This window comes from Rhinocladiella mackenziei, assembly GCF_000835555.1.
Source record: "Rhinocladiella mackenziei CBS 650.93 unplaced genomic scaffold supercont1.3, whole genome shotgun sequence".
Lineage (NCBI taxonomy): Eukaryota > Fungi > Ascomycota > Eurotiomycetes > Chaetothyriales > Herpotrichiellaceae > Rhinocladiella > Rhinocladiella mackenziei.
Window position 1 is genome coordinate 2,478,185 of NW_013550602.1, and position 25,768 is coordinate 2,503,952.

Consider the following 25,768-nt stretch of genomic DNA (forward strand, 5'->3'; position numbering starts at 1 on the left):
CTGCACAAAACCGCAAAAAGAAAAACCGTAGTTACGCGCCTGTCCATTCCAATCCCAAGACTTCCGCATTTGACCCGTCAATTTATGTTCAGTCAATCAATCATTTTCGTCTGAGAAGCGGGTATTGTAATCAAAAGAAAGTATTTCGAGGGAGCGCGTCTCCAGGGAACCCGGGCACGCCTGCGCCGTCCATGCGTGAGGCACAAGTGGTCAATAGAACGCCAGAGGATTAATAAATGATACAGGACATCTCAGATGTCTACTATTCACCGGTCGCATCTAAACCAAAGTCTCCTCCTACCCCAATGGGAGCGTCAAAATTGAAGGTGTCGTCGTTGGTCGTGTTCAGAAAGCTGTCAAAATCAAAATTCTCCAGTACGTCGCTATTTTCCAAAGTGCTGAAATCCAAGTTGAAGTTCTCTGGACCACCACCACCGAAGTCGGAGAATGCATTGGGCTGTGAGAGATCTGGCTGGTGCATTTGGGGTTGACTAGGTGGCATCGCCTGATTGGGTGGAGGAGCTTGGTTCGAATTAGGCATTCCAGGGCCAGCAGCCTTGCCGGCAGAGTTGAATCCTTGTGGATGGACTGGAGTGATGGGTGTCGATGGTGTGGGAGTTGGGGGAGGCTCATTCTCAGAACTGGGGGCATTTGCGGTTGAGTTCTTCTTGGCCGGTCGCTTCTTGTTGGTATCTTCCTTGGCTTTCTTCTTTGGATTGGGTTTGTTGGTTGTCGAAGGAGTCGGCGGTGCATTCCCGCTCTGAGGTGACGATGGTTGATTCCGTTGGGCATTGTTTCCAGCAGGGGCTTGAGGAGGCGGCATTTCGGTTCTCTGTCCCGGAGTGCCCATGGGTTGCGGTTGGCCTTGCGATGGTTGCTGGACCATTGGTTGGCCTCCTTGGAACTGTCCTCCCATCTGCTGTTGACGCGCCATAGCTTGTTGCATGTTCACCGAGGTAGGTGGTCTCATATTCGGCCCACCTGGTCCTACCATGCCTTGATTTTCTTTCATGAACATGGCCGGATTGAAATCAGATGTCGGCATTCCGTTCATGAAGCTCATTCCTCCAGCGGGCGACCGTCCTGCCATTGCTTCTGCAGCTGAAGGCGACCCAGGCATTCCTCCCAATTGTGGCGTCCGCTTCATCTGATCTGCGGGGTTGGGAGAGGTGCCAGTCCGACTGCCGGAAGGTGACATACCGCCAGGCTGCATACCGACCATGGGGGCGCCATCTCTATTGGCAGCATTGTCCTGCTCTGCTCGTGCCATCATCAATCTCTTCTTGTTTTGTTGCTCAAGCAGCATCAATTGCATTTGATAATCTTGCAGAGCATGATTCCCACTCTGGCCTCCACCGGGGGTGCCTTGCATTTGTTGGCCTCCCATCCTTTGGTTGTACATCTCCATCTGCATGTTGTCGCCGAACTGGGCAGGATTCATGCCTTGCATCATCGGGGAGCCCGCATTTCCCATATTCATCATGCCATTGGCCATCCCACCCTTTAACTCGGTCAATGGGTTTGCTCAACAAACAAGGCCGAATACAACGTACCTGCATGGGTTTCTGAGGCATAGCCCCGTTTTGTCGGAATTGCGCATTGTTCATGTTAGGGTTGAAGGCATTCTGAATCATCATGTTTTGAGGTGCAACATTGGGCATTCCTGGCCGCATATTAGGCATCATACCACCGTTGAACTGTTGACCGTCGAGTCGTGGCCTCTTGGACGGAGACCCACCGTTCTCGCCTTCTGTGGGGGATGAGGCGCGACCGTTCATGTCTACATCACCCTGTTCTCGTTGCATGTTCTGCTGCTGTTGTTGAAGCATTTGAGATTGTTTGAATTGCTGGACCTGTTGAGGGGTCCTACACGATGTTAGCGGAGGACTTGCTGGAAAAGAATACGTGCACACACATCTTATTGGCCATATCTCTTGGAAGATTCCCATTCATCATGTTGTTGCGCATGTTACGCATTGCAAACTGGTTAGGCATCATGCCAGGTCGCGCGAGGTTTTGGTTCTGCTGATTTTCTCTCATACGTTGCATATTCTGCAAATCGTCAGCCAAAAGATAATTGCCAGGGTGAACAAGAATAATCTACCTGGTGTTGCATCAGATACTGGGCAGCGGGACCCATGTTTCCAGCTTGACTACCTTGCATCTTGCTTGATCGTTGGTGGGCGGTAAAGAGGTCGGAAAAGATGCTGAACCACTCATAGAGGAAGCCTATTCCGGGTGTGCTCGCATCTCCAACATGCACCGGACGGGGGAGGTCATCAGGGATATCATCTTTGACATCTGCGTCCATGGCATCTCCGTCAACTCCGTTCACTTCGGCATCTTTGCGGCGACCAGGACTTTGCTTGACTGACGGCTTGACACGAAGTTCGAATTTCTCCTCACGCAGCAGGCTTCGAGCAATGTCGTAGTGGCCGAGCTTCAGAAGATACTCGTATATATAGGTGTTCAGTTGAACCTTGACCTGTTCTGGCGAGCTGCTGGAGTTGACTTGCATGGCTGGGCTCCCGTTGTTGTTCATCATCATCATTCCGCCTCCGGCTTGACCTCCACCCATTGCTGCTTGATTCATGCCGGCCATATTCATCATGGTCATAGGACAGTCGGGAACGTATGAGGAGGGTCACCAAGGCAAGAGGAACAAAAAGTGAGGCGCGTGGAAGAGCGTGGACCTTGATCGTAGGAGATGTGTCAGGTGGGTCTGAAGGTGACAAGTCGAGCAGATACGGACCAGTTTGTAACGGGCGTGCGGAGAGTCGGTCGCGCAAACCGACAGCGACTTTAGAGGAGAGCAAGCCTCATTTTCTGCGAGGTTCAATAGAGATAGAAGCGACGGTAGGACGTGGTTGGTGATAGTTGAGTATTGATCTGGCTTAAGGTGCAGGAAGAGAAGCCCTTTGGGACGAAAACGCGACCGCCACAAATTCTGGGATGGGTTGGCGAGCCAGCTAAATCTGCAGCGCAAGCAATTTAACTGCAGGGAAGCAATGAGACTTTTTCCTTCGTCAACAGTAGAGCAGATGCAGTGGTCTAAGTATGTGGTGGTAACACCAAGAGATGAGGTGAGGGAAAATGGGAACAAGACACTGATAGAAAAGTGGGAAGTGGAAGGACTGATGGGGTGACAAGTAGTCAGTCAATTACTAGTAGTGAGTTAGGTGGCTTGGGTGAGAGGGAGGAGGGCGAAAGGGCAGCAGACTATTGTAATAGTTTCGGTGGTCGACAAGCGGTGGTCGGCGTGGTGGTCAGGCTGCGGTGGGCTTTAATTCTACAACTCTGGAACTGGGGAGCACAGGAGAGAGACGCACCCTCACCGGCGAAGAGACGAGAAGGCGAAAAGGCAGGCAATCTGACCTAACGGCCAGCCACTCACAGTGCGTCATGAGCCAGCCCTACGGTTTCGGCCCGCGTAAAGTGCAGCACGCTTTACTGGAAATGGGGCAACCAATGGTGGGGTGCTTGGCTCTCATACAACAACCTCACCTCGAGGACCTGAAGAATAGTATCGAGGCCGGAAAACCACACCAAAACCACACTCCGTTTAGACCATTGCACAATCATTGTATTCTACCACATTGAGATATCCTTCTCCATGAGCCTGTGGAGGCTTTTGTTGTTTCTGTCACGGCAGATTTGCCCCTGTCTCTCGACTTCGCTGCTGAAACCGTCTCAGGGGGTTTGATCCGATTCCTTTCGCACCATGAGGCGGGAAAAAAGAAAAAAGGGGAGGGGGGGGGGCCCGGCACGTGACTTTGGATCCCCTCGCGATTTGTTCTACCCATCGCCGTTGGCAGTCAAGAGTATGAGTGAGAGCGGGACTGATCTTCCCTGCCGTGGTTTGGTTCGTGTCGTAGAGAGTTGCTGAGTGCCCCTATTCATCATCTGGAGGCATCTCGTCTTCAATGTAACGGATCAAGGTCACCCGCATTTCTGTCACATCGCTGCCCCGAAGAACATCACTGACGAAACGGGCCTCGATAGACATTTGAACCTGGATTGGTAAGCCAGTCACCTTTGAAGGAAGGCTTGGGATGTGCTTCTGTACCATTTCCAAGGCCCCTCGTAGCACGCCACAGAGGATATTGGAGAACCACAGCTCATCCTGGGCTCTACCATCGTCCGGAAGTTCGACGAAATCGGCCAAAGGATTCTCATCAAACAATAGTGAAAACTGCTTGTTGTCGGCAGTCCAGTTGGTGACAGTCGGCGTTATGTTCAGGAATATTTTGAAGCCAACCTGGAACCACGCAAGTCAGTCAAACTTGTCCTTGTGGAAAGCAGTCACAGGTCCAACCTTGGAGATTATCTCCGCAGTGTCTCTGAAATTTCCACATCGACCAGTGTTGGACTTTGCGAGAAAGTCTTCGATGAGACGCATTCCGATATTATATCCCATCTTGTCGAGTTGTTGGTTGACTTGGGCATAGTCGTAGTCATAGTCGGTACATAACTGAGCCACAATGGTTCCATAGGTAAGGGTCACCAGCTCGGCGTTGACCTTGTCGACTCGTGTCCTGAACCAGTTGAGAACCAAATTCCAGTCGAAAGAATGTCAAACTTACTTCCAGACCCTACCAAAGCATTTTGTTAGCAGGACCATCACACATCAGCGGACCGATTACTCACTCGTCTCCCAGGCGGGCGGCCTTCTGGCTTGACGCCATGAAATTCGAACTGGACAATCACCGAGCAATCAGCATCTCAAATCGAATCAGAATGCGACTTAAAGGCCTTTAATAGTGCCTATCTAATGGATCAAGAATGGTCAGCCTTGAAGAATTGAGGAGTTGGAAGGAGACTTGGATTCCCGTTCAGAAATGAGAGATGCCAAGGCTTCCTGGATTTCGGAGAATCTGATTCGCTGATTCCGGTCAAACCCGAAATCCAAAAAGTTGAGGATGCCCTCGTCAAGGTTTTGAGCCATCATTGTATCGCTTTCCGCAACTTCTTTAAGGTTTCGGATGCGCCGTAATAATCATGATGCCGTCAATCAAGCGACAAGCCTCCGACAGCTTTAGCCAGCCGCAAGCCTTGGTCAAGCGACAGAAGTCCAGTTCAGAGCTGAACGAGAGCAGAGCCCTCACGGCTGGCGAGACGGATCAAAATGGCACGCTCACGACATCCGTACGTGCGCTACTTTGTTGCTCATACAGATATGCTGACTATATCGCTACAGGTCCTACGCACCAGCGCCCTCCCCGCACCGATCATGGAATTGACAGGCATGATTCACTTTTGAATAGGAGAGTTCTGCGGCTAAAGAGACGCAGGTCATTCTGGCGAGATATTTGCGGTGAGGTTTGACCCGACCGGTCAACATATCGCTTCTGGCTCAATGGACCGATCGATCAGTGAGTATCCACCCCCCCTCGTGCTTCGCAACCTCCTAACGATCGGGCTTCTAGTGCTGTGGAATACCTACGGACAATGTGAAAACTATGGAATATTGACGGGCCATCGAGGAGCCGTACTCGACCTACAATGGTCGCGCGATTCCAGGACGATATATTCTGCGTCCGCGGACATGACTGTCGCAAGTTGGGATCTCGAAACAGGTCTGAGGATACGAAAACATGTCGGTCACGAGGAGGTAGTCAACTGCCTGGATCTAAGCAGACGAGGTCAAGATCTGATATTGAGTGGCAGTGACGACGGTTGTATTGGGATATGGGATCCTCGTCAGAGAGCCGCGGTCGACTACATTGAGACAGACTTTCCAATTACTGCGGTGGCCATGGCTGAGCAAGGTCATGAAATCTATTCTGGCGGAATTGACAACGACATTAAAGTTTGGGACGCCCGCAAGATGGAGGTCACCTACACTCTGACTGGCCATGGAGATACGATCACCTCACTGGAGGTGTCGCCTGACTCGCAAACACTACTCTCGAATTCCCACGACTCGACGGTACGAACTTGGGATATCAGGCCTTTTGCGCCGGTTAATCGATCTGTGCAGACTTATGACGGCGCACCGGCCGGCTTTGAAAAGAACCTGATTCGCGCTAGTTGGAGTCCTATAGGAGATAAAATCTGTGCCGGCGCCGGAGATCGTACGGTGGTGGTTTGGGATACTCGATCTGGCAAGCTGCTCTATAAACTACCGGGACATAAGGGAACCGTGAATGATGTACGGTTCTCACCGACCGAGGAACCAATCAGTAAGCCCAGCTCCACAGTGGAAGCGTCATCTGATACTAACGAGTGTAAGTTGTCTCCGGATCCACCGATCGGAATCTCCTCTTGGGCGAACTTGGGAAGTAGTACAAAGCGTCTAGGATTCAATATTTCAGCAGATGGGACAAGATCAGCGTCATTTTCCAGCACCGACTATTCACTCCTTTGCTAAAAGCGAAATTCTGAGTGCAAGTTCTGGTCGGATAGGAGCAGGCAGAGGACTTTCCACGACATCGAACAGTAGTCCAGGCAAGTCAATCAACGGCGAACGGGCTGCCATTTGCTCCCTTGTATCTGGGTGCTTGGGTCAACCCATCGAAGGCGCACCCGGTTGAAGGAACCCGAACATGGAGCTCGAGGAGTTTGGTAAGTAAGGTGTGCCGTAATTGAGCAAGCTGAGACAGCCGCAGCTGGAATTTGGGGTTGCAGTGGTCGAGGCCCAAAATGATTGGAGAGGAAGACGTGCCAAGGAACTTCTAAAGACGCGCATCTGAAAGGGGGCCTTGTTTCAGGTCGCGTCCTCTATCGAACCATCGAGTCGACCTGCATTCTCGTAGATATTGGAAGAGATGCTACGGGACACTGGTCTATCACATCTCATTGAATTCCTGTCCGGGAAGAGCGAGGCTGAGAGCCTGTCAAGTTTCCCATGGTTCCCAATGGTGTGCTCTCAATGTTTCACTCTCATCACCACCGTAACATTCTGCCTCCAAGTGCCATTTTTCTCCTTTGCTCCCTGTTGATCATGAAGCGTTCGTACAAGATGGATGTCCTCTCATCGCAGTCTCTGGTGACCGGAACGGTCAGTCTTGAGACTGTATGGTCTACGCGGCACGTGAATTTACAGCTGTATTTTCACCCTCGCAGTGCCTCCAATGATCATTAAATCCCCCTTGTTGCGCGTGATCTTTCCTTGACAACTCTTCTTCTCATGTCTTGCTCATACTGGGGCTGATAAAGAGTCGTCGACACCGATCAAACTCAGGAATTGTCGCAGCGTTATCGAAGATGGCCCGGACATCTAGCCGGCCAGCCCTGTCTCCGTCGGTGGGTGCGAGACGAAGTAACACAAGTCGCGCGTCGCGTTTCTGGAGGTCAAATTCAGGGTCGAACGGCTCCTCTAGGTCAGGCCAACTTCCGGCAAAGACTTTCGTGGTTCCCTTGTTTTTATCAACTTCGAGGTCCTCAGCACTGTTCGCCCGAGGGGCCTTACCGACTAGCACGAGATCCACGAGATCCACACGCTCCGTCATCGAGACCGGAGCTCCTGAAAACAGAGGTATTCAACCATTGTCGGTACCACAAAGTGGTCCAGAAGAGTCATCAGACATGTACGGAGGCAGCGAACAGGGCCAGAGTACCACCGAAGAGCATACAATGCCAGTTCCTATTGCGAGAAACTTGGACGACGCCCCTTCGGTTTCAACATATCGAGCCACACGCTCAATCCAAAGCGGAAGCCGCAGCAAACACTCATCGAGGCGCCATGGTATGCCACAAGGCGTGTCCAGAAGATCATTTCGTGATCCCAAAGTGAATGCAAAGGCAAAGATCAGTCTAGCCTTTGGGATTACGCTATTGGCAGCTTTGATCATCTGTAAGTCGAGTCCACTGGTACCAACAAGCGTAGCTGACAGTATTCCAGACTTGGCCCTCGCTGTCACTGGGGTTGGCAGGAATACCATGTTCCATGTGCTGTCAATTCTCTTGATTCTCACGCTATTGGGAGTGTTCTCCCATCAAGTGATCCGCATGCTCGTGCTTATGCGACGACCGAGAAGATCTCGACACAGAACCGCGCACAAGTCCCGACGCCAACGAGCTCGAGGTCAAGCGCGTACAAGCCGCCAAGAGTGCGCGAATATGGACACAGAATCATTTGATGACCGTCCTCCAGAAAAACCCATTCAAATCCACATGGCGGGTGATCTAGAATTTGCTCCCGATGTGGAGATGGGTAGGGATCATCCCGCAATTCGAATTCCACCGCCCGTGTATGGCAATTTTCGGACCAGCAAGGTCAGTGCCTCTGAGACACAGGATGTGACTGGACTGAAAACTAATGGCGGTTCAACAGAGAATCAACCCAGACCTCGTCCATTGGAAACATGTACCTCCATCGCCACTTACTCCGACTTACGAAGAAGCAGTGAGCCAGGTTCAGCAAACAATGGGCTATCGACCTCCCAGCTATCTATCTGAGAGTGGCGTGACCGAGGTGGTTGAAAGCCAAACCAGAGATGTCGATGCGGCGCTGGAAAATATCCATCCCTTAGAGCGAGAACGAATGCGGACCCTGGCAGCTGATGCGCTTGAAGGACGCAATCAAAGCCAAGTCTAAGCATCTGGACGTGCGACGGTGGTCATCTTGTTTCGATCTGCCATGGTGAAAGAAGAGAGAACATAAGTTTCACTTCAACAAGTAGGGGAACTCAAGACCATTCCTCTGAGGGCTTTTGTTTTCTCTTTGTATTTAGACCATGATTACCGAACTATTGAGGCCATTCCTATCATTATTCTTATCAATTGTCCTACGATGGTAGCGTAAGGGGGTATTTCATGTATCCCCATGTATTCCAATCCTAACTCCTGTCAAATGTCATGCCATTGGAATGATTCAGTGCTTGGCGGCCTCCCGGTGAACATCGTCCTTGCGGCTGCGTGTTTGTTCGTCAATCGGAGATAGCGTCGTGAAGCATACTTGATGGCTTCCATTGTAAAGCTTATGGTGATTTTCTTCTTTCTTCAGCGATGGTTCTCTGTGTGATTCTGTCTGTCCCTGGACGAAAGACTCTTTCCTCAAACAGGAGATCCCCGCTCTTTATGTAGACAAAATACATCTCAGAGGCAACGCTATTCGAAGTCATTTGTCCAATGGAATAACGCGAAGGCAGCCAATCAGCAGCTACCTTGACCACCGATCACGTGGGAATAGCCAGGAACGGGCCTTGGCAGTGACTGGAATCGAGGCGGCCGCACAAGCTTCTTCCTGGTCCGACATCTCCCTCAAGTTCCGATCACTTCATTTCGATCTCCGCGCCGATTCTAGCTGCGTCGACCTAAGAAGAAACAAGCAAATCTTGACACATAGGTCCCACAAAATGCTTATTGTTGTTTTTCTCAAGAGAGCTTCGGTACCGCAGCAACAAACCGTTCTCGAGCTGAACTCGATCTGAGCTCGATTTATCGTCATCCACAGCTCCCTCCATTTGAAAAGCCAGTCGAGACGCTGCAGGAACAAGTTGCTCGAATCAGATCTGACAGCGAAATTTCCTTGCAAGGATAACCCTTGAAGAGCTTGGATAACATAACTTGTCCATGGGCAACCCCTCCTTGTTAAGCTCCAAATGCACCGTTGAGATGGAAAACTAAGGTGTGTTTTTTTTTTTTTTTTTTTTTGCTTTTCTTTTTCTGAACCCTCCAATTTGCTTAGATCTGCAGCTTTCCTATACAGTAACTACACACGTAGTATGGATTCACGAATCACGTATACTCTGCAAAACACGTGCATGCAGCGAGGTCGCATCCAATCTACCCGCAGCATTTGCTGCGCAAACCTGTGCTACTATTAAAGACAACACTGAATGAAATCCAATCGCTCCCTGGCATCAAACGTTCCTCCCTCGCTCGTTTGGGTCAGCTTACTGCACATCAATAATATCTTGGATAATCGGAAATACCTTTGGTTCGCCAATCAAAAATGACCGTCATGAGTCTGCTTCTCTCCACGCTCGTTATCAGCCTCGCAGTCGCTTCTCCTACCCCACGAGCCGACACAGCCATCAACACCACTACCTGCAACGGTCAAACTTTTGTGTACGAGGCTCTCGCTGGTTATGGCTTCACACCTTCGGACGCCCGGGACAAGTTTGGTGATACCGCAGGAGGCATAGGCAGTTCCGCGGCTTTTGACCGGAGATCTTGGAAAGTCGACAGCTCCGGCGTCTACACTGGCATCCTTTACTCTCTTCCCGATCGTGGCTGGAATACAGAGGGAACTTTAAATTTTCAGCCCCGGATTCACAAATTCCGAGTGACCTTCACACCCGACTACACCTCCACTGCTGAGGCCCCCAGTGCCCCGAATGTCCAGCTCAAGTATCTCGACACCATCGGCTTGACCGACCCAACGGGTGTACCTCTCTCTGGTCTCGACCCTGATGGTCACGGTCCTTATCTCACTTTCTCTGGCTTTCCCGAACTTCCTTCCGCCACTTACGATGGCGACGGATTTGGTCTGGATGGACCTGGAGGACGACGAGTCTCATTGGACGCGGAAGGTATCGTACTGGCTCCAGATTCGTCGTTCTGGATCTCGGATGAATACGGCCCATACATCTACCATTTCAGTCGCACTGGTCGTATGCTCTCGGCCATCCGCCCACCGCCAGCAGTCATTCCTCAACGAAATGGCACCGATTCCTTTTCGGCTGCTAGTCCCCCCCGTTACGATCCCGACATCGAGACGATCCCGGAAGACAATCCCACCGGACGCGCCAACAACCAAGGCATGGAAGGTCTGACAGCCTCCCCGGACGGCAAGACGCTCTATGCTCTGATGCAGTCAGCTTTGGATCAAGAAGGTGGCCTCGATGGCGCGACTCGCCGCTGGACTCGTTTCCTCGAATACGATATATCCGACGCCACCAAACCTGTGTACAAGGCAGAATATATGGTGCCCTTGCCTCAATATTCTGACGACACCAAAGTCGCCGCCCAGTCCGAAGTGCATTATCTGAGCCCCACTCAATTTCTTGTGCTAGCTCGTGATTCCGGCGCCGGCCATGGCCAGGACGACTCGGAATCGATCTATCGCTATGTGGACGTCTTCGACATTGCCAAAGCCACCAACATCAAGGGTGACACCTATGACTGCACGACCTGCGCCGCAGCATCAGAGGATGGTGTCCTCGACTCTGCCATTACCCCGTCGACGTATTGCTCCTGGTTGGATTTTAACGTCAACTCTCAACTCAATCGCTTCGGCCTCCACAACGGTGGTGATCAAGACTCGGGGCTCTTGAACGAGAAGTGGGAAAGCATCGCATTGGTCCCCGTTAATCCGTCCAGCGGTCTTTGCAAGGATGGCTACACCAAAAAAGATGGCGAGTATTTTCTGTTCAGTTTGAGCGACAACGACTTCATCACACAAAACGGGTACATGGACGGCGGAAAGTTACCTTATGCCGATGAAAGTGGATTTAGCCTTGACAACCAAGTCCTGGTATTCAAGGTTAAACTGCCTACGTACTGAGCATGAAGTTGCATCCAGATAATGGTCACGGCAGTGCATGAACAGGAGGCGGAAAAGCGTTTGAAAAACCCAGCAGTACCATTCCTGTGAGGGTACATCGGGATCAATTGATCTCATAGCGAACCCTCTAATCGGCAGAAGAAGCCACTTATTGAAAATTGATAAATTTTGAAGCTCTGTATATAACTATTGTCCCTCAAGACAGCATATCGATCCAGAAACAGAATCGTACATTTTTTTCTCTCCCGGCTTCTTTGTTCCTTAACATCTTAGCTAAACCGGCCTGCCGTGCCACCGTCTTTTCGGTCTCGATCACCCTAGGAGGGGGCCAAAAGCCTACCCTATCAAACGCTTAATTTTCCGTCCTCTTTTCCATCCGCCTATTAGCCTTTTCACGTCGCGTATTTGCCTTCAACTTCATCTAATTCAGCGCCCGAATAAAGGCGACCTTCGTCGACCTCGGCTTCGGCCTCTCTAGCAGCGATAACCAGAACTTGACTCCAACTAGCAACTCACTCCGCCCTTCCGCTCCCAAAGTCTGCATTCCCCCGCCACCGCCGATCTAACTCGGTTCTACTCAAATAGGGAACGAGCACGGCCTCAAATCTCGATATGACAAAGCTCTCTATCACGCGACACACTTAACGAATGAAATACCTCCCATGACAAAAATTCCCTCAGCATCTGCGGGAGGAAGCGCTGTAACACGGACTCTCCGAAAAACCTCCCTTTGGCTTTCCACCATCCCCGTTCCTTGCCTTATCGGCTCATCGGCTCATCGAAGGATCAGATCGGACGGCACATCGTTTCGGCCGAATGAGGATGTATCGGTTTAGCTTCCGCACATCTTATGCCACGTGGAACGTCCTTATATCTTTTTCACGCTCATGGTACTGCCGATGAGGGAGAGGGGGTAAAAAAAGGGACACTCGGCGCCATGGTGTTCATACCATCCTTTCTAACTTTCTAGTCAAATGGTCGTCTTGACTTGACTATATTTCAACCTTTGGATGAAGGGAATAACCAAAATGAGGCACTATTCACCGTCATAGTACGGGATCTGTCCGGTCCAGTCACGGAACAGGGTTGATTGTTTGATTTGATTCGAAGAAAAAAGATCTCGCCACTATACGGAGTAGTATGAGCATCACGAGGCCAGCCAATATTGGAAGTTATATCACATACTCGTATCCGGTTAGGAAAAAGAGATCAAAACACCTAAGCAGATTGCGATATCACGCGCCGCAGCATAAAACATCACACAACCTCCTCTCGTTCCAAAGATGGGCACTCCCTGGCAGAGCCAATGCAAGATGAAGTCCAAATCCTCCTCATCGACAACTTGCATTGAAGCGAAAATGGAATCCCTAGGCATCGCATGTTGGGACTTTGCTTATCCGACGGGGAGGTGCAGCTTGACTGCCACAAGCAGCAAGAAGAACCGTGTCGCAATGAGAACGAGACGGAAATCAAAAACGAAACCGATACCTGCACCACACCCGTGTGTGCTGCGAGCAGAGGGCATGCCTGCTAAAGTCGAGGATGAGGACGAAGATGAACGTGACGTCGCCGACACTCCTGGCCTCATTGAGGGCAAGACTGAACAGAGAGCATCGTGGCAGGCGCATAGAACAAAATCCGACCGAACGGCTTCCGAGACGCGAACATACCTCCTTTCCTCGCCCACGATATCCTCCATCAGCTATCCACAAACACAGACCACCATTTCCACACTGCTTATGACGCCGCACACGCAATTGATTTACCTAGTCCCGCAATCGCATATTACGAGCACACGCGTGTGCGAGATCTCGCGCCTTCCCCGCGCGGGAGGCAGTGCAATCCAAGTCCTCCCCGTCAGCCCTTCCTACTCGATGAGTGGCGAGAGGCAGTGCACCACCACAGACAGTATGGTGTCCGACACCGAAATGGATGGTCTCGACGGAGTTGTGAACAAAGTCCTCAAATATACCAAAGCGCGGGTGTTTGATGGGTATTTGGCCTTCGAAGATGACCGGGATAGTTGGACTTTCCTGGAAAAAGTCGGGAAGGGCGTCAAGAAGGCAGCGGATGGTGGTACTGCGGTTCGAAAGTCTGGGAGGAAGTGATTTGTTCGCAGAGGCGAAAGCGAACGGTTTTGCGCTCGGGTGCGATGCTTCATCCTTCTCTTCATCCTCGTTTCCTTCTTCTCCAGCTCCAATGTCCCGTTGGGTTATCCAACATCTCTTTCCACACCGGCAAGTCTGGTGCCCAGGGTCCCAGCCTGAGTTTAATCGCCTCGATTGCCAATTGAACGTACTTCTTGGCCCCTCGCACACTTCCTGCAGCGTTGTATGTAAGTGCTGCGTGACAGTATGCCGGATCCAAGTACCCGTCCAGCCCTTGGTCCTGGAATGTCTGTATTAGTCGCTCGGCCTGTTTCACGCTGGCTGACGAATCGATCCCCCAGTCCCCCAGACTCTTTTGTAGCGCGTCGATTTCTGTCAACGCGTCATCGCCAGCTTCGCCGCGAAGGCAGCGCGGGCACTGGCAGACAAAGTGGAATGAGTCGCGGAGATATTTTTGCCGTTTGACATATGGTTCCAGCGGATCGTAGTATGCGATGGTGATCTCTTCGCCCTTCTCGATCGAGCGCGTCGCATGCACCCAGTGCGTCAAGAGCGAGTCGTTCAAGTAGAACTGTGCATTGGGCGTGCATGCGTGGTTCATACGCGACGTCTCGGGGAATACGGCGAGGTGTCGTTTCCCGCCGACTTGCAGCGCGAAGTTGTTAGCGCCCACAATACCTTGGATCTTTCGGTCGGGACCGTTTCCGTAGACGGAGGCGAGATTCACGAACAACTCCGCCGTCGGCACGGGCAGCTGGTTGATAGCTGTCTGTAGAAACTTCTCCCGTTCCTGACTTGCGAGCAGATTCTCCGCATAAGCTAGCACGACCGGCGTGTATGCCGTGATCAGATCCCCGCGGTCGAGGGCGTGTTTGGCAAACATACCGATTCCCTTGCCCGAGACTTCTCGTGTGTACCAATTGCCTCGGAAGCCGTTAATGTCGTGCTCAGCGAGAACATTCGCGTCGCGAAATGGGGGCAATGCGGCGAAGCTCTCTGCGATTTGAGGGGTGGTGAAGATTGAGATTCCTCGGCCTCGGCTGAAGGTTTTGTTCGTGTAGACGCAGAGTGGGCTGTCGAGAGCGTCCAACTTCGGCGTGCACGTGGGTTCGTAGGACCACGTCCCAAACGCGGTAGAGTCGCTGGACTCGTCGAAATGTAAGTCGAGCTCGCCGGATTGGAGGAGCTGTTGGAGTTCAATGTGATAGAGGGAATCTTCGACGCCGAGGCAGAGCGTAGAGGGGTATAAGCACGACAGGGCGACGAGGGTGAGGCATGCCGTCCTCATCTTTTGGTCTGGATGATTATTGATAGGTTGAAGGAAATGTACAGCTGGGCATGTCTAATGACTACTGGCGCGAGGCTGGAGATGGTGTTGGTGGGTTGAGAGCCAGTCTGAGGGTGTTTTGGTGTGAGATTAAAAGACACATGCCCAGAAATGGGAAGAAATGGCAACCCAAAACCAAGAGCTAATTAAGACCAAAATTCATGTCCACACAATCAGCTCCATACGTCCTTGCAATGTACATGTGCGCAGTTCCTCCCTCGAAGGGGCACAAGGTGCTTGATCTACCTAGCCATCGAATGTGCAGCAGTCCAGGGGCGGTAGAGCTTGGAATTGGATAGAGGTAGTCATTCTGCCATATCGTTCCGCTGACCGTACACTATCCAGGCGAATCGTCTGCGGAACAAACCACATCCGACCCCCAGTATTTGAGGCTAGTCATGTGATGCCACCCATGAGTTGAATCCAGATACTGGCATCATCAGGCGTCCGAGCATCTCGGGCCTTCCTCAAAAGACACATAAAGACGTCGGTCCTTCCCCGCTGAAAGAATGGTGTGAGTGAGAGGGTGAGAATTCGTGGTTGCGTCTTCCAGTCAAATACATTTTATGAAGCACATCGTTCTTCAAAGACATGGCGAGACATATAAGAACATCGAGCAGGATGGTCGTGTCAACGATCTCGGCGCCACTTATGGGCAAGACTGCCATCATCACAAGAGGAAGCAAAGGAATCGTCGAATCAACTGGCTCCCAATTTGTCCGCAAAGGCTATACCGCCATCGCAATCACCTCCCTCCAAGACGACACCGCCGCGAACTCAGTGCTCTTACGACTCCGCGATATCGACTCCATTATCACCACAGCCGCCATCAAAGGCGACTGCTGCGACGGCAACTTCAGCAGGCAAGTCCATGTAGGACAGTCTCCATGGCCTAAAAACCGAGTATATCCACACCTCGTCTCCAACGCCAGTCTACGGGACATCAACGCCTTCAAACCTGTCGATCAAACCCAATAGAGGACTTTGAACGTGCCATGGTCTCTCTATGGCATGGTCCCCGATACCTCTTTCCCTCGAATGCATCCCTTACGTGAATGCCGGAGGTCGCATCATTTTCCATTGGTGTGCAGACAGCAAGATGGAAAGGCGATTCATTGGTGACGCGCTGCGTGTTCAGGGCTACCATGGACTCAGTCGCGTGTAATCTCGCTGTCATTTATTGGCCTGGTAAGGGAATTACGATCAATTCTGTGGGGACAGGTGCTACGGAATACGACGTCTCTTCAGGGGGCGATTACGAAGTATGGCGATGAGCATAGGAAAAATGCAGGCAGCCCTAGTCCACTGGGTAGGCTTTGGGGGGCTCGGGATATTGCTAATATTGTTGCTTTTGTCGCAAGTCCTGAAGCAAGTTGGATCAATAGTATGTTCATTTCCGTATTCTTATTATATCAAGACCCTCCTTTTTGTACTTTTTTTTATTCTCTTGGGTTGTCGGATTCGGATTTGCTAACGAAAGTTTCCTTGACATGCATGAACAGGAAACCAAATCCCCGGCTAATGGATGTGCGTTATTGGTATGACAAGGTCGAAAATTATTCGAGCATCTCCGTTCCGAGAACGAGGATCCTTATTCCTGTTCATCATTGCCATCCAAATTGCCAACATTTCCTTTTGAGAAAGAAACCTTACGTATACAATGGTCTCAGTGCCTCACGATGTAGGTCCTGGAGGTGGAGCCGCCACATCCTCCCAAGAGACAGATGGGGGATTGGTGCAGGCGCGATCATAAACGTTTTGATCAGTAGTCTTCACTTGGAATTTGTTATCCTGAAAGAGAGTTATGAGGGTTGGTTCTGTGCGAGATTCTTGTTAGTACATCTCTCCTTTTTCCTCTTTTTCTGTCTACACAGGCTCACCATCTGGATTGTACATGGGCCACTCCATCCACCTTGACAATCCGTAACGAGGATCATGAGCGAAGCTAACCCAGGCCTTTTGCATTAGTTGACTCGCCTGGAGTTCGACTTTGGTGGGAGTTTGGTAAGGTACCAGCTTTCGAAACGATCCGAGAATGATAGGGACCTCCGCTACTAGGTGGTTAGGAGGTAGGTTTGAATCAGGATGGGAAAAAACAGAGGACACTCACAAAGATGATACGTTTCAGAAAAGGGGTAGAATGTCACGGCTGGGAACACTGGCATGTAACGATAACGCCAGACTGGGACTTGGTTGTCGTGGAGTTGCCTGAGAGAATGCCATCAGCGGTGGCTTTTGGATCCAGCAAGCCAATTGGAAACATACCTTGCTAACATCGCGACCGGGCAGGTGAACTTGGACACGGTAATTGCATCCGCCAGAGACTCATTCAACCCAAACTCGCCTGAGAAGTTGACCACACCGTTGCCTTCGTCGTCATTACTCCCGAGCAGGACAGGCTATGAAGTCATCAGCATTTCTTTTTCAGTCTCTGCCCGCACAGCGAGTAGGAAACGTACGATTTTGGCAAAATCTCCTCTTTCCGCCTTTGCGATATACCCTTCGGCTGAAAAGACCGTGTTATTGTCCACAAACGGCGATCCGCCATTAGCTGAACCAATTGGGTTCACATTGCTCGGTGAAATACCTTTGATGATGGTCTCCGCTGGAAGTTGCATCATGCAGCTGAGTTCTTTTGACGGGTCGTCTGTATTGTTGCATCCCACGTTTATGGCTGCCAATGTCCACATGAGCGGATCAGCATCCCCGATACCTTGTGCCACGCCGCTTTGCTGGATCAGTCCACGCACGATAGGATCGTCTTTGTATGTGTATGAATACGCTGAAATCGATACAGCACCCGCTGACTCGCCAAAAAGGACCATTTGGTCGGGATCACCGCCGAAGGCTCGTATATTGTCACGAACCCATTCAACCGCCATTCGTTGGTCCAACAACCCAAGGTTACCGCGACGGGCTTTCGAATTGGGGAATCCAAATATACCAAGACGGTAGCTAAGGTGTGTGTCAGAACATGTGTGTGTCTCGACAAGCTGTGTATCTCTTACTTGAATGTGACAACCATGACGGAAGGATTTTGCTGAACGAGAATCTCCGGGTTGTACACTAAACCACATGAATTCAGAAGAACATTCTTCGAAAAACCTTGAATACAACTCACCGGCAACAGAAGCATCTCCTTCCGAGAAAGATCCACCATATAGCCAGATCATGACTGGGATGGCATCGTCCCCGGTGACATTCGATGGCCGCCATATATTCAAAAACAAACAGTCTTCGTCTGGGATCATACTCCCTTGCAGGTTCTGCGGCATGATGAGACTTGTGTAATGAATTTGATAACATCCTGGACCGAAACTGTTTGCAAAGATGGTTCCATTGGGTTCTGTGTGATATGGTTTAGTCTCATTGAGCGGCTGCGGTGGTTGAAACCGTAAATCATCCAGAGGTGGCTGAGCGTAGCGAATCCCTAAAAAGGAGTCGACGCCTTCGATGGCAGGAGTTCCCAGGAAGGTGCCGTAAGCCTTTTTTATCGTAGGAGTGGGAGCATCTACTGTTGCGGCGCCGAGTGCACCCAAAGCAGTGATCAGAATTGTACTGTGCAAGAGAAACATGGTGAAGATAGAAGATCTGCGAGACTTATCGAGCCACACCAAAAGGGGATGTCCAGACCAATTTATAACCCTTCGTTCGAAGAATACGGTCTCTGTTCTTTGTCCAGTGGGCTTTCCAGCATACGGACCCATTCGAGCTTTCATCAAGCGAATACGTCAGACGGCTGAAGCAACGGAGATCCCTACGTATGGGGCACCACTTCCTTATTGAGAATAGAGCATATGATCTGGCAGCAGCCCCAGAATCAGCGAACCCTGCGTCATGACTATGGACTATCTCTAAAATGCTATACCAAGTCCTATCCTACTGACAATATGCAGGTGTAGGGATAACCGCACGACTTTGCCGGAAAATCCATGTCCTTCCACAACAGGCTGTCTCCTATTTCCTTGATATGTGCACAAATCATCCAGCAATCCATCCTTGTTCGCTACCTATACCACCATCGATTCGTATTGCAGAGAAGACTCAACCAATACGACAGAAGTAAAAGAGCCTTGGAGTCAAGTGCATTTAACAATGTGAGGAAACCAGAACAGATGGACTCGACAAGTTGCGTATATTTGAGAAGCCTCAAGTCATCCTTGGAATTCAAAGGGAGAAGGCGACACAATCTCCTCAGCACTCGCAAGCGAGGATGATTGTCAAAGGTTGAAAACTCGTCAATTTGGAAGATTTCCACAAACTCTGTTGGCATCCTTTCGGGCCATCTCTGCAGGTCTGGCCGTTCTTCACACATTGCTGACACGTTGGTGTTTGTTCGCCACACTGTTTTATGTTTTGATGCGATTTCCGGGTCTTGTAATCACGCGCTTGGCCAAGGGAGTCACCTATCCCTCTGAAGGACAGGACTTTGAACTGGCCAGGTTGCTGTTTTTAGATCATGGTTGATGCCTAAGCCAGCACGTGAAAAAGGGAAAACGAAGAGACTGAATCGAGTGCTACGAGAGAAGGTTCAGTCCTACACTAGGACCTTCAAAATCGTTCCAAGGATGCGAAAAGCCAGGTAGAGAGTTGTCACTCAGATGTGTTTTGTTCCCGAAATCTGATAGATCTGCATCCCCGCTCCTCGATTCTCATTCGGCAAAGATACGAGTACGTGGTGGAGATCAACAAGTCAAACTTACTTGTCACAGTGATCCCTTGCGATTGAGATCTGACAAGGAGACATCTTCACAAACGAAAGAACTTTGGTCTATTGGTAGATTCCCCAACCCGAACTGGCGGTCCATGACCCGTCGCCCGAACCTAGATTAGGATAGGTTCGGTATCGATTAGGCTGTATCACTCAAGCTCTGATAGTTCGCAGGTGGGCTCAGCTATGAGGTGTATCTTGGATTCTTTCTTCTTTTCCATATTCTGGCCTCTTCTCCTTTCACACGCCAACTTTCCCCCACTCTTGAGTCGTGCCAAATGAGGCAAGTATCATCACCGCGATTACACAGTCAGGCCCCCTGCCTAGATTTGGGCGCCCTACGTAGCTGACTAGGACCTAAGCACGCGCGGCCAAATATATTTACGTTCCAGGTGCTTGACGTTAATCTTGCATTCTTCTATATTTTTCAGAACGTCTTGTCAACATGCTCTTGTACCTCACGCTCCTTCTGGTCTTGCTGTTCGCCGCTCTACGCGGCTTTAACTTCGTACGGAACTACATAGCAGCGCGGAAACTGGGCCTTCCGATCATTCTTCTTCCTGTCTCTTTCGAAGATGCGTGGTGGATACCTTTACGACCGCTGTTTGCCTGGGTTGAGAGTCTCCCGCTCGGACTCGGCAGCTGGTATGTCTACACCGAGATGGGCTGGCCTACCGTCGATGAGGACAGAACTTCAAGGCGGCTGGGCGAGAACTTCGTGCTTTGCTCGCCATCCAGTAACCAGATTGTGACCTGCTACCCTCCCGGTATCGATCGTGTCTTTGGAGATCACAAGAACTGGCCCCAGCCCGAGGCGCAGTCTCAGATTTTTGCTTTCTATGGACAGAATGTCTCATCCACGAATGGCGCAGACTGGCAGAGACATCGCAAGATCACAGCATCGGCATTCAACGAGCACAGCATGCATCAAGTATGGAAGGAGTCCATCAAACGAGCCAGCGATCTCGATCTCGACCTTGGCCACGGAACACGCACGCTTGCCGCGATCCGATCCACGTTTGACGTCCTTGCCATGCACGTTCTTGCTGTCGTGGGCTTTGGACAAGACACTCCGCTGACTTCAATCCCACCGGGCCATCGAGAGTCATTGATGCAGTGTTTGGGATTCATTCTCCAGCATGTCGTCCTCACTCTCATCTTCAACGGCCTCAAAGCCCCGGATTTCATGCTCCCTAGCGTTCTCCGTCGCCTGAAGGTCTCTGTGGCCGAGTTCAGACTGTACATGGAAGAGTCGGTCCTGCGGCAGATGCAGGCTTCGAAAGCCCCCTCGGGCCGACCCAAAAGCCTTCTAGAGGCCATGGTAAACGCGAATGAAGCCGAGAAGCAGCAATTGTTAGTCCCTGGTCGACCGTCCTGCTTGACCGAGTCCGAACTGTACGGGAATCTCTTCGTGTTCAATCTCGCCGGTTATGAAACAACTGCTTCGACCATGACCTTTGCACTACCATTCCTCGCCATGCACCCCGAGATTCAAGACTGGGTGATCGAAGAGATCGATGCCCACTACGCGGGGAGTCATGATCGCGACTACGCCGCTACCTACCCAAAGCTTGTTCGCTGCCTTGCATGGATGTACGAAACACTGCGACTTGCGAGTCCGGCACCGCTGCTCGTGCGAACGCCCACGGTTCCGCAGGACCTGCCCATCACGACTCCACAGGGAAATACTACGATCACGGTCCAACCTGGGACGATGGTTGGCGGGCATTTTTACGGCGCCCATCTCTCTCCGCGCTGGGGTGCCGATGCGCACTCTTTCAATCCGAAGCGCTTCATCACGACCAATTCTAGCCCGGGTGAAGAGAAGGTGGCCGTGCCTGAGGGTCCTCTATACTTGCCGTGGATCTTCGGGCCGCGTGTGTGCCCCGGAAAGAAATTCAGCCAGGTTGAGTTTGTCGGGGTCGTTGCGCAGATATTCTCGAAATATCGAGTGGAGGTTCTGCGAGCACCAGGCGAGACGGCAGAGGCTGCGAAGGTGCGCCTCATGGGCGTGCTGGATCAGAAGTACTTCAATATTAGTGCGCATTTGAAGAGACCGGAAGATGCAGGAGTGGTGTTTGTTAAGAGACGTGGGAAGCAAGGGTGAAACTACATTAGAAGGTCTGGTTCTTTCAGGGAATAATTCCAGTATCACAATCGCAAGGCTTCGGCACACAGTCATCGAAAGAGAGTAAAACGTTAGTATTATCCGCACAAGCGCGCTTCCCCTTTTTTGCCGCTACATTGGCGCAGAACACCCCCACTTATTCTTTGTGCACGACTTCTGACGTCCATTCGAACCCCCAACCCCCAATGGTTGCCCAGGTTTAAGCCCATTCCACACGGTTTTGGCGGTCCTGGCTTAAAATTTTGATCACCTTCTGTCACTTTGCACAGCTTCTCTATATCGGCTCTTGTGAAACTATCTTTCAAATGCCTATAAGGACGAGCGTATCCACTCTTCCACCACCGTCAACGCGTACTCGGGCTTGACGTCGAACTACTTAACATGGCTTTTTCCACAACGTGCGCAATAAGGTTCTCTCACCCGGTACTCTTTAAGCTCTGCGTGGATTAGGGACTCGACTCGATGTAGACGGTGCACCCTCGGCATCGGCCTTCGTGCCACTAAGGTGTGTTGTTCCACGGTGTGATTTCACGGAGGACTTAGTTGGCATTCGAAGAGGTCCGAGGGACCGTCCGACTATATAGTATCTGAGGGTTACTAGCGTGTTTCGAAGACCCCTGGTCATTACAAACCTTGGCAGACCGTCAAAAGGGTCACGTGGGCCACCTATGGTCACAACGGCGTAACCACATTGTCACGTGAAACGCTAGGCCTAGTTTGGACTAGCCCACTAGAGCGCTCGTTTAGGGAGCCTCTCGGGAGAGAGACACGGAGAGTGGGTCTGGACTGCGCACCCAATTGGCTCTTGTTGTGCGAGCGTTGTCGGGAGGTGCTCAGCGCACCCAATGGGGAGCTCGCCAGGACGTCGTCAACGAAGGAAGTGGCCATGAGGGCGGCAGCAACAAGAGGGGCTCAAAGTCAAAATAGGCACTACAACGCCAGGAAAGTCTATGCAAAGTGCGAATCGAGCAACAACGAGGTAAAGAGCCTACAAATGACCAAGGTATGTGAGCGCCTCAATCGATTGTGTGGCTAGACCCACTCTCTGCTGTCCGAAACTCTCTGCCAAGAGTCCCTCTCCCGAGACATTCCCTAAGAACCCCCATCTCCCATCCCATCCCTTTCTCTCCCCAAAATCTGCCTTACCCCTCCCAGCACGCCTGATCGCCTTCCAATCCACGACCCTCACCGCCGCCACTTCAAACCCCCAATTCCTCTATGACATTCACCGGCTGCACAACGTGCAGGCTCGGCTGACCCGTTCACGTTCTGTTACGAACCATCTCGAGTGTGTTGTCTCAGCATCCCAGACCCTTGGGCCACGGGCGCTTAGCGCGCTTCGTGTTTCACACTAGCCTTTTCTGGAAAGAAAGCCTTCGCCAGAAGGGTTCTGAGGTGTAATTTGGCTACCTTCGCGTTCGCGTCAGTGCAAACACGTACATTTCCGTCGCATTCAACATTCTTTCCTACTTTCCACAACAACGTTAAGGCTCCAACTTAAGTCGTGTATGTAAAAGTTTTTATCTTGCTAGTGTCCACAAAACGCACTATTCAGATTTTTCGAAAGTTGTGTGGTTATCAAGATATGATAATTTCTAGATAAGACCGACCCATGAAAAAATTCGTCTGACTGTAAAGCTCTATACTGACTAGTAGTGGATTATCTATAGTATCACTCTATCAAGCCTGCGAAAACGGCGACCCCAGTTGAGTTTGCTGTCTCGAGTTTTCAGCTAAACTTAAGCATTTCGCAGCCTATACCGAATGCTTTGACTAGGCCGACACTCAACCATGTTCTCAGCAATGATGGAGAAGACCATATCAAATCGAAGATTATCGAGATCGCCCAGCGTGTATATCAGTTCTCTCCAAGGAACCGTCAGCTACAGTCACTCTACTCGATTATAGCCGAACGTCGAGATACTATACTATATGCTCCCACGAATGCTGGTAAAAGTCTTATTCAACGGGTTCTCCCTCTCAGTTGGGTACTCTGCATTGGCCCCTTAACCCGTCTTGGGAATGAGCAAGTCAAGAAAATCACGACATTACCTGGCCTACATGGGTTTCTACTCCACGACAAAACGAATACGCCCGAGCAGCGGACTGAGCTTCGCAGTGCACTGACAACAGGCCAGTGCACCTACCGTGAGTAACCACTCTTGCCCGGTTCCTATTTCACGGATCCGCCATGCTTGGATCTGGTAAAGCCGGTAGAACTAACTGTATTCCTAGTCTTCACGGGTCCTGAGATTGCTATTTCACCTCTATTTAGGGAGACTGTACTTCAGAATCCTACCATTACGGACCGATTATGCCTTGTGTCCATCGATGAACCACATTGTATAGCGTCATGGGGAGATAGTTTTCGGCCAGCGTATCGTCAACTCTATATTCTTCGACATCGTATTGCCCGACATATTCCTTGGTTTGGTGCTTCAGCAACATTGAGGCCAGATGTCGTAAAGGTTTTTATCCAGCAAGGTGGCTTTAAAGAGAATACTCGAGTCATATACGAGAACCTGAACCTTCAGAACATATACTGAGACTTACGGCCTATGCTGTTTCCGGCTCGATCGACCAAAGATCTGCTCTTCCTGTTTCCTCCTATTCCCACGGTTCAAGATGTATGGGCATCTTCACAGTCTGCATGCACGCCGACCGGCATCATTCAAGCCATACCTAAGACCGTGGTTTCCCTTCGCTCCATCGAGAACTCCAAAACAGAGCTGCATCGACAATTCAACGATTCGACATCCAATATTCGGATCTTACTTGCGACGGATGCAGTAGGTATGGACATCAATATTTCTTGTATTGAGATTGTCGTGCAGGTCAACCTACCGGACGATATCGATATTTTATTACGGCGTCTCGGGCGAACCGGGCGTAATCCTAAGCTTCGTACCGTCCAGCCTAATGCCGACCTCGAAACGACTCGATATCACGGCTGAAGAGGAGGTTCAGGTGACTAGTAGTCAGTTAGACGAAAGCCCTGAATCCATAGACTTACAGCAATCATCCGCGAGTTCTAAGTTCGAAAGACTCTTCAAGACACTAGACTCGACGCGGAGCGATATAAAAAAGGCAGAAAAGAAAGCGTTATCGCCTGAATTTCGAAGAATCTTCGCCGAACAAGAGTGCCTTCGAAAAGCGCTCTGGGCGCCGGTTGAAGCTGGACCATTTCGTTATCGTCCTCAAGAGGTTAGATGCTGTACACTCTGTCATCCAAAAGATCGTTTTCGAGTGTATACTCCTCTTAACGAGCCTGTTCCCATCGAGACTCAACAGTATATTAAGTGGAAGGACGACCCCTTCGCCTTTCCACCTCCTCGAGCATGCTCGGTAACATCAATCGCCATTTGTTTTAGTTTAGCCAACTGGGCTAATATCGACCTTCTCAGCAGTATACCCGGTGCTGATGTCGACGACAATAACTTTGAGGTTATTATGCCAAAGGCGAACCTTAAGAAAATCGGTATTGTGGGCTATGGTAGAGTGAAAATGGATAAATAGTGAGCATTACACCTGAATACCATATTTTTGGTGGGTGTATTTTTGGATTACAGCACGAACGCGAAGAAGCGGCATTTACGTATTGGAGCTCAGACTCGTTTGCCAAAATGCTCTTCGAACTTTTGATTGGCGCGCGGCAAACAGAGCGTCTGAGATGCTGAGACAACCGAGTGTGATCAGTAGGGGCTTGTCTGGGGTGGTCCACAGACTGGATCCGATGAAATACCACGACCCATCGGATCCAATTCATGGATCATCTCGACATCGAGGCTCGTTCGTTGACGCTCGGTTACGAACCATCTCGAGTGTGATCAGTAGAGCTTGTCTGAGGCGGTCCACAGACTGGATCCGATTGGTGGATCATGTCGATATCGAGGATATCGACACCTATCGAGTAGGATGCCCCCCCGGCCACATGGTCCACGGATTGGATCCGATGACGGGGCGGCAAGGGGGATGTGATATGTAGCTTGTAAAGACCTTCGGAAGCGTTGTACGCTTCGTACACGCTTCGAAACTATATAGT

General features: G+C 50.8%; 11 protein-coding genes across 11 annotated transcripts; 7 read left to right on the forward strand and 4 right to left on the reverse strand.

The window, feature by feature from the left end:
* Positions 1–262: 262 nt before the first annotated feature.
* On the reverse strand, positions 263–2,617 carry Z518_04415 (uncharacterized protein; the record flags this gene model as incomplete). Its single annotated transcript, XM_013418121.1, has 4 exons — positions 263–1,501; positions 1,554–1,866; positions 1,916–2,052; positions 2,105–2,617. 4 exons carry the CDS (start codon positions 2,615–2,617, stop codon positions 263–265), a joined length of 2,202 nt encoding a protein of 733 aa, XP_013273575.1.
* A 1,275-nt stretch (positions 2,618–3,892) lies between these two features.
* Z518_04416 (uncharacterized protein) lies at positions 3,893–4,685 on the reverse strand (the record flags this gene model as incomplete). Its single annotated transcript, XM_013418122.1, has 5 exons — positions 3,893–4,012; positions 4,067–4,258; positions 4,316–4,535; positions 4,584–4,592; positions 4,648–4,685. The coding sequence occupies 5 exons, from the start codon at positions 4,683–4,685 to the stop codon at positions 3,893–3,895; spliced, it is 579 nt and encodes a 192-aa protein (XP_013273576.1).
* Positions 4,686–5,001: 316 nt separating this feature from the next.
* Positions 5,002–5,260, forward strand: Z518_04417 (uncharacterized protein; the record flags this gene model as incomplete). The annotated part of the gene is made up of 2 exons (XM_013418123.1): positions 5,002–5,145; positions 5,198–5,260. The coding sequence occupies 2 exons, from the start codon at positions 5,002–5,004 to the stop codon at positions 5,258–5,260; spliced, it is 207 nt and encodes a 68-aa protein (XP_013273577.1).
* Positions 5,261–5,356: 96 nt separating this feature from the next.
* Z518_04418 (uncharacterized protein) lies at positions 5,357–6,285 on the forward strand (the record flags this gene model as incomplete). The annotated part of the gene is made up of 3 exons (XM_013418124.1): positions 5,357–5,372; positions 5,427–6,182; positions 6,233–6,285. 3 exons carry the CDS (start codon positions 5,357–5,359, stop codon positions 6,283–6,285), a joined length of 825 nt encoding a protein of 274 aa, XP_013273578.1.
* A 921-nt stretch (positions 6,286–7,206) lies between these two features.
* Positions 7,207–8,539, forward strand: Z518_04419 (uncharacterized protein; the record flags this gene model as incomplete). The annotated part of the gene is made up of 3 exons (XM_013418125.1): positions 7,207–7,795; positions 7,844–8,217; positions 8,276–8,539. The coding sequence occupies 3 exons, from the start codon at positions 7,207–7,209 to the stop codon at positions 8,537–8,539; spliced, it is 1,227 nt and encodes a 408-aa protein (XP_013273579.1).
* A 1,359-nt stretch (positions 8,540–9,898) lies between these two features.
* On the forward strand, positions 9,899–11,452 carry Z518_04420 (uncharacterized protein; the record flags this gene model as incomplete). Its single annotated transcript, XM_013418126.1, has 1 exon — positions 9,899–11,452. One exon carries the CDS (start codon positions 9,899–9,901, stop codon positions 11,450–11,452), a length of 1,554 nt encoding a protein of 517 aa, XP_013273580.1.
* Positions 11,453–12,735: 1,283 nt separating this feature from the next.
* Positions 12,736–13,560, forward strand: Z518_04421 (uncharacterized protein; the record flags this gene model as incomplete). The annotated part of the gene is made up of 1 exon (XM_013418127.1): positions 12,736–13,560. One exon carries the CDS (start codon positions 12,736–12,738, stop codon positions 13,558–13,560), a length of 825 nt encoding a protein of 274 aa, XP_013273581.1.
* A 61-nt stretch (positions 13,561–13,621) lies between these two features.
* On the reverse strand, positions 13,622–14,848 carry Z518_04422 (uncharacterized protein; the record flags this gene model as incomplete). Its single annotated transcript, XM_013418128.1, has 1 exon — positions 13,622–14,848. The coding sequence occupies one exon, from the start codon at positions 14,846–14,848 to the stop codon at positions 13,622–13,624; it is 1,227 nt and encodes a 408-aa protein (XP_013273582.1).
* A 660-nt stretch (positions 14,849–15,508) lies between these two features.
* Z518_04423 (uncharacterized protein) lies at positions 15,509–15,865 on the forward strand (the record flags this gene model as incomplete). Its single annotated transcript, XM_013418129.1, has 1 exon — positions 15,509–15,865. The coding sequence occupies one exon, from the start codon at positions 15,509–15,511 to the stop codon at positions 15,863–15,865; it is 357 nt and encodes a 118-aa protein (XP_013273583.1).
* Positions 15,866–16,561: 696 nt separating this feature from the next.
* Z518_04424 (uncharacterized protein) lies at positions 16,562–18,462 on the reverse strand (the record flags this gene model as incomplete). Its single annotated transcript, XM_013418130.1, has 7 exons — positions 16,562–16,704; positions 16,768–16,938; positions 16,998–17,095; positions 17,153–17,286; positions 17,347–17,842; positions 17,896–17,953; positions 18,009–18,462. 7 exons carry the CDS (start codon positions 18,460–18,462, stop codon positions 16,562–16,564), a joined length of 1,554 nt encoding a protein of 517 aa, XP_013273584.1.
* A 1,581-nt stretch (positions 18,463–20,043) lies between these two features.
* On the forward strand, positions 20,044–21,705 carry Z518_04425 (uncharacterized protein; the record flags this gene model as incomplete). Its single annotated transcript, XM_013418131.1, has 1 exon — positions 20,044–21,705. One exon carries the CDS (start codon positions 20,044–20,046, stop codon positions 21,703–21,705), a length of 1,662 nt encoding a protein of 553 aa, XP_013273585.1.
* Positions 21,706–25,768: the final 4,063 nt, after the last annotated feature.